The 15,865-nt window shown below is 39.8% G+C and overlaps 1 protein-coding gene across 5 annotated transcripts in view; it reads right to left on the bottom strand.

Annotated features, from left to right (window-relative positions):
• Positions 1 to 15,524, bottom strand: part of ERBB2IP (erbb2 interacting protein) — an 87,442-nt gene extending 71,918 nt beyond the window's left edge. For 4 of the 5 annotated variants that reach the window (XM_008594993.1, XM_008595004.1, XM_008595010.1 and 1 more), the window contains exons 1-3: positions 15,477 to 15,520; positions 12,553 to 12,750; positions 10,553 to 10,670 (exon numbers count right to left, since the gene is read on the bottom strand). In XM_008594993.1, coding sequence (XP_008593215.1) covers positions 10,553 to 10,670; positions 12,553 to 12,741 — 307 coding nt within the window. In that variant the 5' untranslated portion in view covers positions 12,742 to 12,750; positions 15,477 to 15,520. Of the gene's footprint in view, positions 1 to 10,552; positions 10,671 to 12,552; positions 12,751 to 15,476 lie in introns of all 5 variants that reach the window. The other variant, XM_008594998.1, reaches the window with a different exon arrangement.
• Between the last annotated feature and the right edge of the window lie 341 nt (positions 15,525 to 15,865).

Below are 15,865 nucleotides of genomic sequence, written 5' to 3'. Positions count from 1 at the left end.
TCAGTAGGGCATATCTAGTGTCACAAACTACTGGGTCTGCAACTGGCAGCTCCCACAAATTTGTGTCATACCGGAGGTATCATACACACTGTTGGGCAAATAGGATAATTTAATCAGGCTCCCCTCACCTTAGGTCTGGTTGGGGGTGGTTCAGTAAAAATTGTGCGGTGGGGAGGGGGGGTGCGTGGAGTAAGTGCACCTGCACGGTGCCACCACCATGGCTGGCGACTGCCTCGGGCGATGCCACTTCACACAGCCATGCTTTCCAACCTACAGCTTCCAAGGACCTGTCTGCTGGTTACCTAGCTCACAGACCAGCCTGGCACGTGTGGGGTCTGTGAGCTTCAGTCCCAGCCCTAGCTTGACAATTGGCCCAGTCAGCAGGATTACAGACAAGTAAAAGAGCCCGACAACTCGTGTAGTCGAGTAGCCCTAGCACCACAACTGGCATAGTAGGCAGGATTCTGACATTAGCCTAGCCCGAGCACAGCAACTGGCATAGTCTGCGACAGGATTCTGAGCAGGTACAGGAGCCGAAAGTCCTTGGAAGGAGGAGGAAATATGGCTACTTGTGAATATGCTCTACCCTATGGCCACCTTCCTGCTGACCGAGATCTGGTTGCTGCACACTGTACTACAAGGCAGCATATACCAGGTACTACAACAAAACCCCTTGGGAAGGGGAGGAAATGTGGCTATTCTTGAGCATGTGGTGCCCGGTGGCCACCTTTCTGCTGACTGGAGCCTGGCTGCTGGTAACTATGCCACAAACTGACCAAGATTTGCAGCAGAAAGCAGAGTTGTTGGAAGCACAGATAAATGTCCTGGAGGATGACATGCAGTGACTGGCCACTCCTGCCTCTCACACCAGGGAAGGCCAACCCAGTTGTGAGTTGGGGAAAACTGTGCATCTCTAGGCACGACCTGTTGTGAACGAGAAATTGAGACAGTAAAGCAGCAGAAAAAGGGAGAGCCCCTGGCTGCTACAGCTATGGGACCTAGGAGTGGATGGTGTAACTCACTTTAGAGCCAATGTAGTAACACGTGTTGCATTTGTCTGAGGGCAAAAGGTTCAAAGGGTGACACTTAAAGCTGATGGTTGGACAGGTGCCATATAAACCTGAGAAAAGAGTGCCACATGCAGATGGGCAGACTTGAGGATGGGTGCCCCTGAAAAATTTCAAGTATGTTTCCACCTGGTGAAAAGGTGGAAAAGTTACTACATGTCTCAGTGGCAACAGTTACAGGAGAGCTGCAGATATGCACAGGGGCAGGGCAGCCACTCCTTGATGGACTGGGAAAATGCAGCTGTTTGAACTGTGGGCGAATGCTGCAAAACTACCTGAGACTGAGTGAGTAGCCGGTGTAAGCCAAGCTGACTGAAGTAATTCAAAAGCCAGAATGTAAAAGGGAAGCAGAGCGTAAAGATTTGGAAAATTTGCAGCCTGGCCATGAGGTAGAAAAGTGGAGAACAGGAGAAAAACACAAGGGTGAATCAGACAAACTGTCTGCTAAAGACATTATCTTGGCCATGAGACAGCCAGATGCTAAAAACCAGGACAGTGGATAAAATGCCCTAAAGGCATTTGAGAAGTCTGGATGGGTGCCCCACCCATCACAGGCCCTGAGGGCATTTGAGAAGTTTGGGAGAGCACCCCTCCCATCCTAGAGGGACTGAGTTGTCCCAGAGGACAGACCTGGGGCACTGCTGCCCTCAGCAAACTGCTCCCTGCATCTCAGCTGCTCTGGCTGGAGCAATCCTGCTTCAGCACCTCCAAAGAGCAAAAGCCAAAAACCTTGGTGGCATTCATGTTGTATTAAGTCTTCAGACCACCAGTATGGGAGAGCAGTGGAGGTGAGGCAGCCTCCACCTAGATTTTGGAAGATGTGTGAAAAAGCTGGGGGACTCTGGCGGAGAACTGCTGTAGGATTAGAGCCTCTGCGGAGGTCACCTACAGAGCAATGTGGAGTGGAAAAGTGGAGTCAGATCCCCCACAGAGAACCCCCACTGAGGAAATGTCTAATGGAGCCAGGATGGCAGGACTGCCACCAGGAGCCCAGAACCGTGGGACTGAAGGCAGTGTGCAGCACCAATCTGGAAAAGCCACAGGCACCAGGCAACTCAATGGGCTGCACCTGGTGAAGCTCTATGAGCAAGGCTGCTCGATGTTTAAGGGTCCAGGTGCCCCAGCATGCTTAACATTTGCCCTGTTTGGGTTTTGGATTTGTTTGTGGGCCTGTTTTTCCTTTCTATTCCTCCCTTTTGGAATGGAAATGCGTACCCAATGTCTGTCCGACTGTATCTTGGAGGTAGATAAACTTGTTTTTGACTCTTTGCAGGTTCATGGCTGGAAGGACTTTTGCTTTTCGTCTCAGATGAGACTCTGTACTTTTGAGTTGGTACTGCAACAAACTAAAGACTTTTGGGACTGGGATTGAATGTGTAATATGTAAGTGTAAGGGTCATTTATCCTCACTAAGGGAACATCATGGAAGATTCTGAATGCGTAGATTGTATGGCAAAGGACCGTGAAGGGATGGATTGTTGGGCAAATAGGATAATTTAATCAGGCCCCCCTCGCCTTCGGTCCAGTTGGGGGTGGTTCAGTAAACAGACTGCATGTGTGTGGGGGGTGGAGTTTGTGCACCTGCATGGTGCTGCCACCTTGTCTGGCAATTGCCTTGGGTGGACACCGCTCTGCGCAGCCATGCTTTCCAACCTACAGCTTCCAAGGACCTGTTTGCCGGTTACCTAGCTCATAGACCTGCATGTGAGGGGTCTGGGGACCCAGCCTGGTGTGTGGAAGGGTTTGTGATCCAGTCTGTGAATGGGTTTGAGGGGTCTGTGAGTTCCAGACCCAGCCCTAGCTCGACAATTGGCCCAGTCAGCAGGATTACCGACACTGTAAAGTAGCTTTACGCACACAAACAGCATCACACAAACACCAACCACTTGTGGCAACAAGAATCTTTTGATATCTTAGCCTATCTCTAGGAATAAATTTTGAGGGATCATGAGGTAACACAAAAATGGTAAAAATATATTCTAAGCCTAAAAATTACCTCCTGGTCTTTCCATAAAGAAGTTTGTTGTATAGGGCCAGCCTGTGGCTCACTTGGGAGAGCGTGGTGCTGATAACACCAAGGCCACGGGTTCGGATCCCTATATAGGGATGGCCAGTTCACTCACTTGGGAGAGCGTGGGGCTGACAACACCAAGTCAAGGGTTAAGATCCCCTTAGCAGTCATCTTTAAAAAAAAAAAAAAAAAAGAAAGAAAGAAAGAAAAAGTTTGTTGTATGGAGTCACTATTGAAATGGATGTACCTGGATTGTCAATGGCCAAATGACAGACACTTTGAATTGGTTGTGTTCAAAACAAAACATTTTAGGAAGCTCTCATCTTAAACAGCTGTCTTTTTAGGAATGTATGAAAAGATTAACGTAACAATTAGTCTTTAAAGTTTCCTTAGCAAGATTACAAAGCAGAAATTAGCTTTAAAACAACATTAAAGTCCTTTGTATGCACAGACTGCCTGTTTGGATGCCCTGCGGGATTCATAAAAAAGGCACTCTAGCCTCTGGTCTAGTTAAGAATTCAGTGCTTTCACCCAAGCAATCCGGTGTAAATCCCTTTAAAATGTTACCATCCAGGAAATTAGCAGAGATTGAATATGAAACAGAATTAAAATTCTTTAGACCCATTACAAATTCCTTTAACTCAGGAGAGAAAACATAAGAATTTGTTTAAATTGTTTTGAATTATGTGTATGATTCTGTGTGTGTGTGTGTTTTAAGTTTATTTATTAACTTTTTTTTTACATTCTATGTTGTTGTGGAGCAGTTGGGGAGGAAGGGGAGAGGGGAAAGGGGAAAGAAATAGGGTAGGAGGAAGGAGGAGGGGTGGGTTAAGGCCTGTGGCACCACCCTCATTCCTTCATGGATCTTTTGTCCACCCTGACAAGCTGTGGAAACATTCAGACCCACAACTTAGTCCACAGCCCATATAAATCTGACCTCTAATAACAGGAAACATGCCCTAAGCTCTTTCTTGGGAAAACTTACATTCTTTCTTTCTACTTTCAGATATAAATTTGCTACCTTGTTTTCTCTAAAATGGGATAAGAGCATCTGCCATGTGGGACAGGTAAACTTGAGACACTGTTTGAATACAACTGCCCTTTTAAATTAGTGAGTTTTATATTATACTAGTCCCATGGCTAACATTCTAACTCAAAGTTATAAGATCTTTGTTTCTGTGTTTTTATGTATTTGTGGTATCTACATGTATGTTTGTATATTTGTATATACATATATTTGCATATTGTCTACATGGTACCAAATTGGCTCATAAATAAATTAGTTTAAATGTTTTTGAATTTCACATGACTTTAGAAATCTTCGGTAAATAAAGCTAGTTTTTAAATTACTGGTAAAATAAAATAGAAATGCTTTGAGAATTTAGACATTTTCCCTAAGTTTATGCTGTCTCTGCTAGATGCTTAAGATCAAAAAACTATTGTTTTTATGATATTTTTGATACATGTTTAATTTGTTCATGAGCTAAGACTGTGAGGACTTGCTGCTGGGCTCCGCTGAAGCTTTATATACCTTTGCTGGAGGTTTATGTCCTTGGTTTCAGCCTCTGAGTTCTGGGGTCTAGACAGGTAGCAATGGTTAGGCCTGGAGAAGTATGTGTTCACTGCACCTGGGCCACCAGCAACAGGGCAGAGCCAAGCCCAATATGGTCCCGTCCTCCCTGTCCCAGCTCTGCCACCTGGCCGTGCCGGGATGTGTCATATCCTACAGGCATCACCCTTTGTAGCTCTGTCTTCTGTCTTGGGCTCTGTACCTGGTAAGTAAATCCAGATGGGCCATGCCCTTCATGGCTGCCCCAGGTTCCATATGGATACTAGAGACCCAGGATGACTAGGGAGAGATTGGGAAGGGTATCTATGTCCAGTATCTCAAAGACTGGTTGACATAGGCTTAGCTTGCTTTTGCTTTTTCAAAGGAAAAAAAAGCTTAAAATGGCTAGCTTTGTTTTCCATGAGTAGTTCAAATGTAATTATTAAAAATGAGCAAATTAGGTAAATGTGAATGGGATAAACATTTATAAATGAACTTGCCAAAGTTTCAAAATCCTTTAAGTAATTTCAAATCTTAAAGTCATCTTATGTTAAATTAAGTAATAGATAATTATAAAATGTCTGAGTCTTCTCTAAGTAAGTTAAAAGACAGAAAAATTAATTATTAAAGAATAAGTTTAAGTTTCTATACTCCCCCCCCCCTTTTTTTTGTCTTTCTTCTTGTCCGGCAACGGATCGCAACCCTCAGTGTCGCGCCCGTACTGGACCAGGACCAGCAACGGAATCGCAACCCTCGGTGTTGCGCCCGCACCTTGCTCAGCCAATGAGCGGGAACCGGTCTGTATGTGGGATCCAAACCCTCGGCGGGAGCGCTGCCGCGCTCCCAAGCGGCGCACTGTAGCAGTGCGCCACCGGGCCGGCCCCTTAAGTTTCTATACTTTGACGTCTTGCTTTTGTGTGGTAAATATATTTAGAACTGCTAAAAAATTAAGAAAAGATATCTAGAATAGAAATTATGAAATAATTTTCATCTAGAAATACTGATATCAAACAGTTCAAAACTGCTTCCTAGGTTTTACACTGGAAATCAGGGTTACTAAGAGTTAAAACTGTAGTTAGCATATGTAATTAAAGCTACTAGATATAAGAGAAACAATTCTGTATACAGAGTATATAAAAAAGGTAAGATACATATGGTAAAGGTTATAAAGAAAGCATGAGGATATAGTTTTTGTTAAAAAATATAGTTATTTGTGTAAGTTCCTGTTTTGGGAACAGGATACAATTAGTAACAGTGGATATGTTACCAAGGCTTTGACTAAAAAGTCATATTTTCAGATATGACTAGACAACTTTAATGAACTGAGGTGGATTTCATAAAGCCAACAGACTTAAAAAAAGACTGGCCTGTTACCTTGTCTACGCTGTTCCTTTACAAGGTTTCTGGCCTTGCAGTAAGTAAACAATGTCATTTTATGACAGGCCCAAGAACATCAAGAAAATAGAAACTCACTCAGGTACTGAAGGAGAAACCCAATGGTAAGTCTTTGGCTTGGCTTCCTTAGCTTTGAGAGGTTTTTTAAAAGTCTAGCCTGAAATTTCTTAAGAAAAATCTCCCACAAAGCTGTATTAGTCCATTTTGTGGTGCTATAACAGAATCACCTAAGACTGAGTAATTTATAAAGAACAGAGGTTTATTTGGCTTACGATTCTGGGACAACTACATCTGGCACAGGCCTCAGGCTGCTTCTACTCATAGCAGAAAGTGGCAGGCAGCTGGCAGCTATAAGCAGATCACATGGCGATAGGAAGCAAGAGAGAGAGAGAGAGTGGAGGTGCCAGGGTCTTTTAAACCACCAGCTCTCACGGGAACTAATAGAATGAGAACTCACTCAGGACCCCTTCTCCCAAGGAGAGCATTAATCCATTCATGAGGGATCCACCCCATGACTCCAACAGCTTCCAGCACTGCCACATTAAGGATCAGATTTCCTCATGAGTTTTGGTCGGGACAACACATCCAAACTCTATCATTCCGCCCCTGGCCCCCTAAAACTTATGTACTCTCACATACAAAATACAATCATTCCATCCTAATAGCCATTGTCCTGGCTATTAGCATCTGGCTGCCTCACAGCAAAGCCAATGTCTTTACCAACCAGTTTATCTGCTTCACTCTTGCATTTTCCTCCTGCTCTGTGCTCCTCTACCACATGGCCAGCCTGCAAATTTTCAGAGTCTTTACGCTCTGCTTCCCTTCTAAATTCTGGCTTTACATCATGCCTTTACCACCATAACTCAGAGTAGGCTGTTAAAAGTAACCATGCAGCTTCCTTAATGCTTTGCTGCTTGCAAATTTGTTCTGCCAAACATTCTGATTCACAACTCTTAAGTCCCACCTTCCATACAGTCCAAGGGCAAGGGACACAATGCAGCCAAATTCCTTGCTATGGTGTAGCAAGGATTATCTTAAAAGTAACCATGCAGCTTCCTTAATGCTTTGCTGCTTGCAAATTTGTTCTGCCAAACATTCTGATTCACAACTCTTAAGTCCCACCTTCCATAAAGTCCAAGGGCAAGGGACACAATGCAGCCAAATTCCTTGCTATGGTGTAGCAAGGATTATCTTTTTTCCAATTCCTGATAAGTTCCTCATTTCTATCTGAGACCTCATCATCCGCATGGCTTTTATTGCCCAAATTTCTATCAGCATTCTGGTCACAACCATTTAACCAATCTCTAAAACGTTCCAAATATTTTCTCATCTTTTTGTCTTCTTGTAAGTCCTCCAAACTCCTCCATCCTTTTCCCAATACCCTGTTCCAAAGCTCCATCCACATTTTCAGGTACCTGTATAGCAACACCCCACTCCTTGGTACCAATTTTCTGTATTAGTCTTTTTGTGTTGCTGTAACAGAAATACCTGACACTGGGTAATTTATGAAGAAAAGAGGTTTATTTGGTTCATGATTCTGGGACAGATGCACCTGGCATGGGCCTCAGACTGCTTCTACTCATGGCGGAAAGTGGCAGGCAGCCAGCAGGTACAAGCAGATCATATGATGAGAGGGAGCAAGAGAGAGAGTGGAGGTGCCAGGGTCTTTTAAACAACCAGCTCTCGCAGGAACTAAAAGAGCAAGAACTCACTCAGTCCCCTCCCTCCAAGGAGAGCATTAATCCATTCATGAGGGACCCACCCCCATGACTCAAACAGCTTCCAGCACTGTCACTTTGGGGATCAGATTTCCACATGAGTTTTGGTGGAGACAACACACCCAATCTCTATCAAAAGCCAACCTGAAAAGAGTCTATATGATAAACCACTATTCTTGCTGAAATAATCAGGCCTGAGACTAAAGTTATTCTGCAAATGAATTAGTCCTCTCATAAATATCTTCAGTAAAAATGGGGAACTAGAGAGAAAAAAACTATGTTCCAGAAGAAAATTAAAGTGCAACTGTTAATAGGTTCTAGCCCTGTCCATTGTTTTTGAGTTTTAATTATCTGAACTGAATCCCAAATTTTTAATTTCCTCTAATATCTGGCTGTAACACTCCAGACTAATGCTTCCAATTTTTCTCCCACCATTCTGACTGAGTCACTGAAGTTAAAGCTGCTCATTCCTCAAGCCCTCCAAGCTAAAACTGGATTGGGCTGGCCTGTGGCTCACTCGGGAGAGTGCGGTGCTGATAACACCAAGGCCACGGGTTTGGATCCTATATAGGGATGGCCAGTTAGCTCACTGGGTGAGCCTGGTGCTGACAACACCAAGTCAAGGGTTAAGATCCCCTTACTGGTCATCTTTTTTTAAAAAAAAACTGGATCATTTGATATATACTTCAGAGAAGTCACCACAGAAACTTTAATATATAAACAACCTTTGTGCCTGTTGCTGTGTGGACTATTCAGAAAGTTCACTGAAACACCTGATTCGAACTGCAATACAGGAAAATGTGACAGACTGCCACTAACCTTCTCAGCTTACTGGTCTCCAGACTGAGAGATTAGCTTATAGAATGCTCCAGAAATTAACCTTTGTTTTTTGTTTGTTTCCATGGAAATTCTTCTTATTAAGAATCTGTTTTCCAGGCCGGCCCAGTGGCGCACTCGGTAGAGTGCGGCGCTTGGGAGCACGGCGGCGCTCCCGCCGAGGGTTCGGATCCCATATACAGACCGGTCCGCTCACTGGTTGAGCGCGGTGCGGCCGCAACACCGAGGGTTGCGATCCCATTGCCGGTTGCGGTGCGGGCGCAACACTGAGGGTTGCGATCCCGTTACCGGTCACGAAAAAAGAGACAAAAAGGAAAAAAAAAAAAAAAAGAAAGAATCTGTTTTCCTACAGCCAATATTGAGGCCTAGCTTTGAGAGTCTTGAGAACCCTTCTGCAACACCATCTTCTACAGTGAGACACAACTGTTTATTTTTTTTATTTCTTTTTAAAAAGATGACTGGTAAGGGGATCTTAACCCTTGACTTGGGTTGTCAGCACAACGCTCTCCCAAGTGAGCTAACTGGCCATCCCTACATAAGGATCTGAACTCACATCCTTGGTGTTATCAGCACCACACTCTAAGTGAGCCACAGGTCAGACCTAACAATGAGACACAAATGTTTAACTGTACTGACCTATTCACAGGAATGGGAGACTGGTTTAACAAAATCCTCTGCCACTCAGCTACTAATTTTTTTCTCTACACAGCAACCAATTCAGAAAAGTTTCAGACAGGGTCTATATGATAGACCAGTTGGGGTGAAGAAAACTATTTCCCAAAATACGGCACTATGGCATGCTGAGTACTTTTAAAATTAAAAGGCAAGTCTCAGGGCCAGTTAGCTCTCAGCTGGTTAGAACATGATACTGGTAACACCAAGGTCCCTATGCCAGCCAGCAAAAAACAAACTAAAGAAATAAGCCTCAGAATCAAGGTCCCTCTGACTTTTCTTGTTCCCCTCACCCCAAGTGCATGGAGGGACTTTCTCTGGAATTTCTTTATCTGACTAACAGAGCCTTCCAAAAGAAATGCAACTGTCTTAAAATCCCCTCCTTAGGAATCTCATCAGATAACTGGGGAAAAAAAACCCAAAGTGAAAAGAGAAACAGGAAGGAGATCTTTTCACAAGATAATATCTGACTCTTGGACTCATTCAAATTCCATTCAATCATTTACTGTCCCTCAAAACAGTATGGAGGTTACCCAAAAAATTGTAATCCAGCAGTCCCATTTTTGGATATATATCCAAAGGAAATGAAACAAAAATTTCAAAAAGATATCCGCACTCCCATGTTCACTACAGCATTATTCACAATAGCCAAAATATGGAATCAACCTATGAGTCCACCAATAGATGAATGGATAAAGAAAATATGGTATATATATATATATAATGAAATACTACTCAGCCTTAAGAAGGAAATCCTGTCATTTCCAACAATAGGGATGAACCTGCAGGACTCTATGTTAAGTAAAATAAGCCAAGAACAGAAAGAGAAATGCTGCATGACCTCACATATATGCAATCTTAAAAAGGTGAACTCACAGAAGTAGAGAGTAGAATGGTGATTACCAGGGGCTAGGGAGAAAGGAAAGGTGAAGAATTAGGATATGTTGGTCAAAGTGCACAAAATGCACTTAAACACAAGGAATAAGTTCAAGGGATCGACTGCACAACATGGTGACTATACCTAATAAGAATGTAAAAAAAAACCTTACACTTATTCTCAACTTGCTTTAAGTTATCATAGATTTTATATATACATATATATATGAAATAGGTTGCAAAACCTTTAAAATGGAAAAAAATGCCTTCATATTTACATAAAATACATTTATTCTTAGATGAAGCTAATATAACACATTACAATTTGACTTTTAAATTTTATATTTTTATTTGTGAAAACTCACTAGAAATCTTAATAATGAAATATGTTCCCAAGTACAAAAAATCAGGGGAAAAAAAACCTTACCATTCTTGCTGACATCCAGCTCCCTGAGATTAATAAGATTTGCGATAGATGCTGGTAACGTTGTTAAATCATTGTCTGGCAAACTCAGTTTGTGTAGAGACTGACAGTTAAAAAGTTGCTATTGAAAAAAGGGAAGAAAGGATTTGGATTATCTTGTAAGTTTCCATAAATATTCCACATACTAACTTTATACAAATAAATATTACTAATTGTATTAAAATTGAATAAGTTATACCTACACTAATAGAGGAACGATCTCTCATTGTTCTGGTTTTGCTATTATGGATTTCAATACAACTGAACTATTCAGAATGATTTTACATCCTCATACTTCTACTCTAAGCAAATTGCACTTACTGAGTATAAGTATATGGATGTTTTCTCTGTTGAGGTAGTCAAAAAATAAGTGGCTGTTACATATGATAAACTTTGGATCTTACCTTTCAAACAAACTTACTTCAAAATGAAAGCCATATTTAAGAAGAGCATTCTTCCAAAAACGTAAAGGAGGTATAAGATAAATGATTTAGTTACTCGCACTGTTACAGCAAGCCTTTCTTTTTTCTTTTTCTTTTCTTTTTTTTTTTTTTTTGTCTTTTTCGTGACCGGTAAGGGGATCGCAACCCTTGGTGTGCTGTTGCCCACACCGCGCTCAGCCAGTGAACGCACCGGCCATTCCCATATAGGATCCGAACCCGCGGCGGGAGCGTCGCTGCGCTCCCAGCGCCGCACTCTCCCGAGTGCGCCACGGGCTCAGCCGGAGCCTTTCTTTTTTCAACACAGCCCCCAGACTGAGACCCTAAGTGGTGATTACGAAAGAAGACTAGTCTTTGTCTTCCATATTCTCCAAAACTGGCTAAGGAAGATAATTTACTTGCTGAACAACAACATATAAGGAAGAATAATAAATTACAAAACTCCCTACCACAACCTATGCACATAATTCACAAACCATGCAACCAACAACCTTTGATATTTTATCCATAGCCATATACAAAATTTCTCTATAAGATAACCTAGGATAGCAGTGGCTTTCAAAATGTTTTTATAACATTTAGAGGGGAGGGGGAGCCTTTTGCACACTGCCACCCAGAATGTATTCATATACACACCAAAGTATAAAACAAGTATTTCATGAAACAATGGCTGTATACAACACACTCTATTTTGTATTCTATATAATTAGAGTTATCAGATTAAATACAGGATGCCCAATTACATGTGAATTTCAGAAGACAAATAATTTTGTAGTGCAAGTATATCCTATATATTGCATGAGACACACACAAAAAATTTTTTCTTGTTTATCTGAAAATTCTGATTTAACTGAATGTACTATATTTTGATTTTCTAATTTTATCAGTCCAAATTATAGTTCATTTTTCAAAATGCTGGCCACATGCACTAAATTGATTTTACAAGCCATGGATAGGTCTCCCCCCAGTTTCAAAAACACTGCTATTTGGATGGCAAAAGATCCTAACAAATTGCAGCTTTTCCATAAAACACAGGAAATTGAGTGCAAGATAAAGAGGTACTGGAATTTAAGAAGAAAAAGTACACTAAAAAATTTTAATTAATCGGCCAGCCCGTTGCTCACTCAGGAGATTGTGGTGCTGTTAACACCAGTGCCATGGGTTCGGATCCTATATAGGGATGGCCGGTTAGCTCACTGCGTGAGCATGGTGGTAACAACACCAAGTCAAGGGTTAAGATCCCCTTACTGGTCATCTTTTAAATTTAAAAAAAAAAAATTTAATTAAGAAACAAGGTGAAAGTTTAAGAATGTCATAAACTAGCTTTCTCTTTCCAGTTGTTACTAGATTTCAGAAATAGGAGCTCTCCAAAACCTTCCCAAATAAATAGAGAAAAATAGAATGCTACCTCTAAAAGGCTGTTTAACAATAAAATTATCATGTGGTAACTAAAAGGACAATTATCCTCAACTATTACAGTGCACATCAATGTCTTAAAATTCTCAAAAGACAGTATTAACATACCTTTGGAAGCTCTTCAATCTGATTAGCATCTAAATAGAGCTCCTCCAAAGTTTTTTCAAAAGTAAAAATCTCCTTTGGAACCTGTTCCAAACTGCAATGAGAATAATCAAGAGTAGTGACAGTCTCCTCTTCCCCTCGTAAACAGCGACATGGTACCAACCGCACAAACAAACTTCGTTTTGTAGTCATTTTTAGACACTGCAATATACAAATAAAAATAAATTTAATTAAAACATACACATTAATAACGTACAATTTCAGAACAAATTATTCCAATTCACTAATCACAATTCATATATCACAAACAAATTACAACTCCCACTATTACACATACCAAATGGAACTCATTTAACATTGCTTTAATACCCATATTCATAATCTACTGGATTTCAAATTAAACTGAAGCATTTTAGGACTTTCAGAAAAAAACTCAGTTAACCAACCATTTATATGCTTCTCCATAAACCGTACTTTATGAGTCTGCTTCTTAGTTCTCGACAAGAAAAACTCTAATACAACAAAGATTTTTCTTTAATTTCTGGCTCTAATAGTTCTATGTTTCTTAAGAACTTGATTGTGTGCAGTTTTCAGTGGGAATTTAAAGATATTTTCAGGTTTTCCTAACACTCTAACTGCATTATTCTCCCACATGAAAACTCCCAGTTACCCCAAGTCTATTGTTTCAATTAAATATTGCCTTATAGTTTTTCTAAAGAGCTTTTAGGTCTTAAATGCGTCTTAGGTTACACTCTGGAGCATAAACTTGCTTTCAAATTAGTTGAGGGAAAGTTAATTGAGACTTCAAATTAATTGAGGGAAAAGGCTAATTCTGAATTAGTGAAGATTCTCAAGGACAATTTTATTAAGTACACAATGTATGTATATAGGTTAATTCCAACTAGGCTAACATTATATTAACAAAGAAAGATATATTTCAATAAGTAAGAATGACTGATAAGTAGTGTTATCAATTCTTTGTACATAAAATGATAAATTCTTGCCCTAGACAGAAGACTCTATTAAAGTATTACTTTAACCTAGTGCCAAGACTAGGTTAAGGTCAGTGAGACCTCAGGCACAGAATATAAGAAGGCATCAAAAAATATAATAATCAAGACAGATGTCTTCATACAATATCTTTTTAAAATAAAAATTACTGAAAACTAATCCATTTACAAACATGTCAAATGTTTATATAAAGAAAGACAGGATCAGTGTTACTGATTTTTCCTTTTGCCTCAGGTTCCAATATGGCACTGCTTCTAACTCTTCTACCTCGACTAAAATGATATTCTTAAAGTGTTAAGACAACAAGTAGAATAAGTTATTTCCCTTGCAATGTTTTTTAAAATCTGACTATTCTTACTCAATTACCATATAACAGGCATTGTGCTAAGCACCTCAGATAAACTATACGCATATTCTCATTTCATCCTCACTACAACTTTCTAAGACATGTACCTACTATTAGCCCATTTTTCCATAAATAAACTGAGTCTAGGCTCTCTCATACTGCTTCTCAATATGTAATAATACGTACTTTAATTCAGGTGCTCAAAATGATCCAAGTTCAAAAGGTCTTTGCTACATACTTCTTCAGGTTTTACAAAAATAAACTAAGATATCATATATCAAATGTTTCCATCTAAAATCTTTGTCAACAAATATCCTAAAAAGTTTACTGAATACTTACTAACAATCTATGTTTATATAAAGGCATGTTTCACAGATAAGAATAAAAACAGTTCATGTAATAAGAAGAATTTAATTGCTAAAGAGTTTAGTTTATACTTGTATGCTTATGACTGCATATAAAAATTCCAAAAATAAATAAAAAATTTCTTGTTCTAGACAGTTTAAGAATACAACTGAAAATGACTTAAGAACAATGGGAAAGAATCTGCTCTGTCCAATATGGTAGCCACTAGACACATGTGGCTATTTAAACTTAATCAAATAAAATTTAAAATTTGTTTTTCAATCACACTAACCACATTTTAAATTCTCAGTAGCCACGAGTGGCTAGTGGCTAAAATACTGGATCAAACAATGGTGGTAGGAGGCCTCAAACTATTATTCTGGCACACCTTATTATAACTATTGTATATTTGAATTTTGTAATTTCATAATATCCAGGAACTTGAAAGCTATGTCCTAAAAAATCCACTTCCCCAAAACTATTCTGCACTTGGGAACATAATGCCTAGCTAAGGATAAAGAACATAAAATGTTATTACCAAATATATGTGATGTAAAAGAGCATATTTATTTTAGGTGTGATACGCAGCACTTGAGACATAAGGAGATTTACACGGTAGAATAAGTGATAATAAAAGATAAAACAACCTCCAAGATTTTTCGGTAGAGCTAATCATGTTGCCAACAAATAGAAATTATAAAACTTCTCAGAAAGGGCAAAGAGTTCAGGAAAAAAAAGATTAGATGCTTGGCTCTAGAAAGCTGAACATAGTTTACATCTCAAAGAAAAACTTCCTGTGGACACAGGCTGTCAGGAGAGCAGCATAAACCTCAGATTAAATTCAGTGGGCCGGGCACCCAAACACAATGGACCCCAATTTTAATCAGTCCTGGAGATGAAAGTAGTACAAACTAAAAAATGCTGATTGATAAGAAAGAAGAGGAGCCTTCATCCTTGAGGGCAAGAGGAAGAAAGTACCATATTAAAGAAAAGTAAATGAGCAACAATATCCAAAGAGATCCTCGCTCACACAATAAAACAAGGAAGTAATCTAAAAGGGAGAAAGCCTAGAATTTTAGTGATGTGATAAGGGCCACTTTATAAATCAGAAGTAACACTGCAGACATAAGAATTTTCTAATCACAATGGAAGAAAAACAGTCAACCCAGAAGGGACATAATAATAAGCCAAAAACTTTCTAACAAAAGAAATTAAAGTTACTTACCACTGGGTTGAATTTATTTCCCTGATGTTTCTTAATTGAGCCAACATTCTATGGAAAGCAAAAAGAAAACCAAAGTTAACAAAAATAGATCTTTATGACTCTAAGGAACATCTCTTCTAATTTCTAATTTTCTTCACAGATTCAGATCCCCCTACTGGCCAACTGCCAAAAAAAAAAAAAAACAAAATTTTTTCTCTCTCTCTCCCTACTGGCCAACTGCCAAAAAAAAAAAAAACAAAATTTTTTCTCTCTCTCTCTTTTTTTTTTTTACCTTAAAAGTTAAAGTTCTCAATTGACCATTGTAACCCGAAAATAATTAAGACCAAACATTCAAACCAAAATATTAGTTTCTTAAAAAACACAGACAAATTTGCTAACTTCTAAATGTT

The sequence above is a fragment of the Galeopterus variegatus genome, unplaced genomic scaffold, assembly GCF_000696425.1.
Source record: "Galeopterus variegatus unplaced genomic scaffold, G_variegatus-3.0.2 Scaffold170, whole genome shotgun sequence".
NCBI classification, from domain to species: Eukaryota; Metazoa; Chordata; class Mammalia; order Dermoptera; family Cynocephalidae; genus Galeopterus; species Galeopterus variegatus.
The sequence above is the reverse complement of the archived record's forward strand: the minus strand, read 5'-3'. Positions and strand labels throughout refer to the sequence as shown.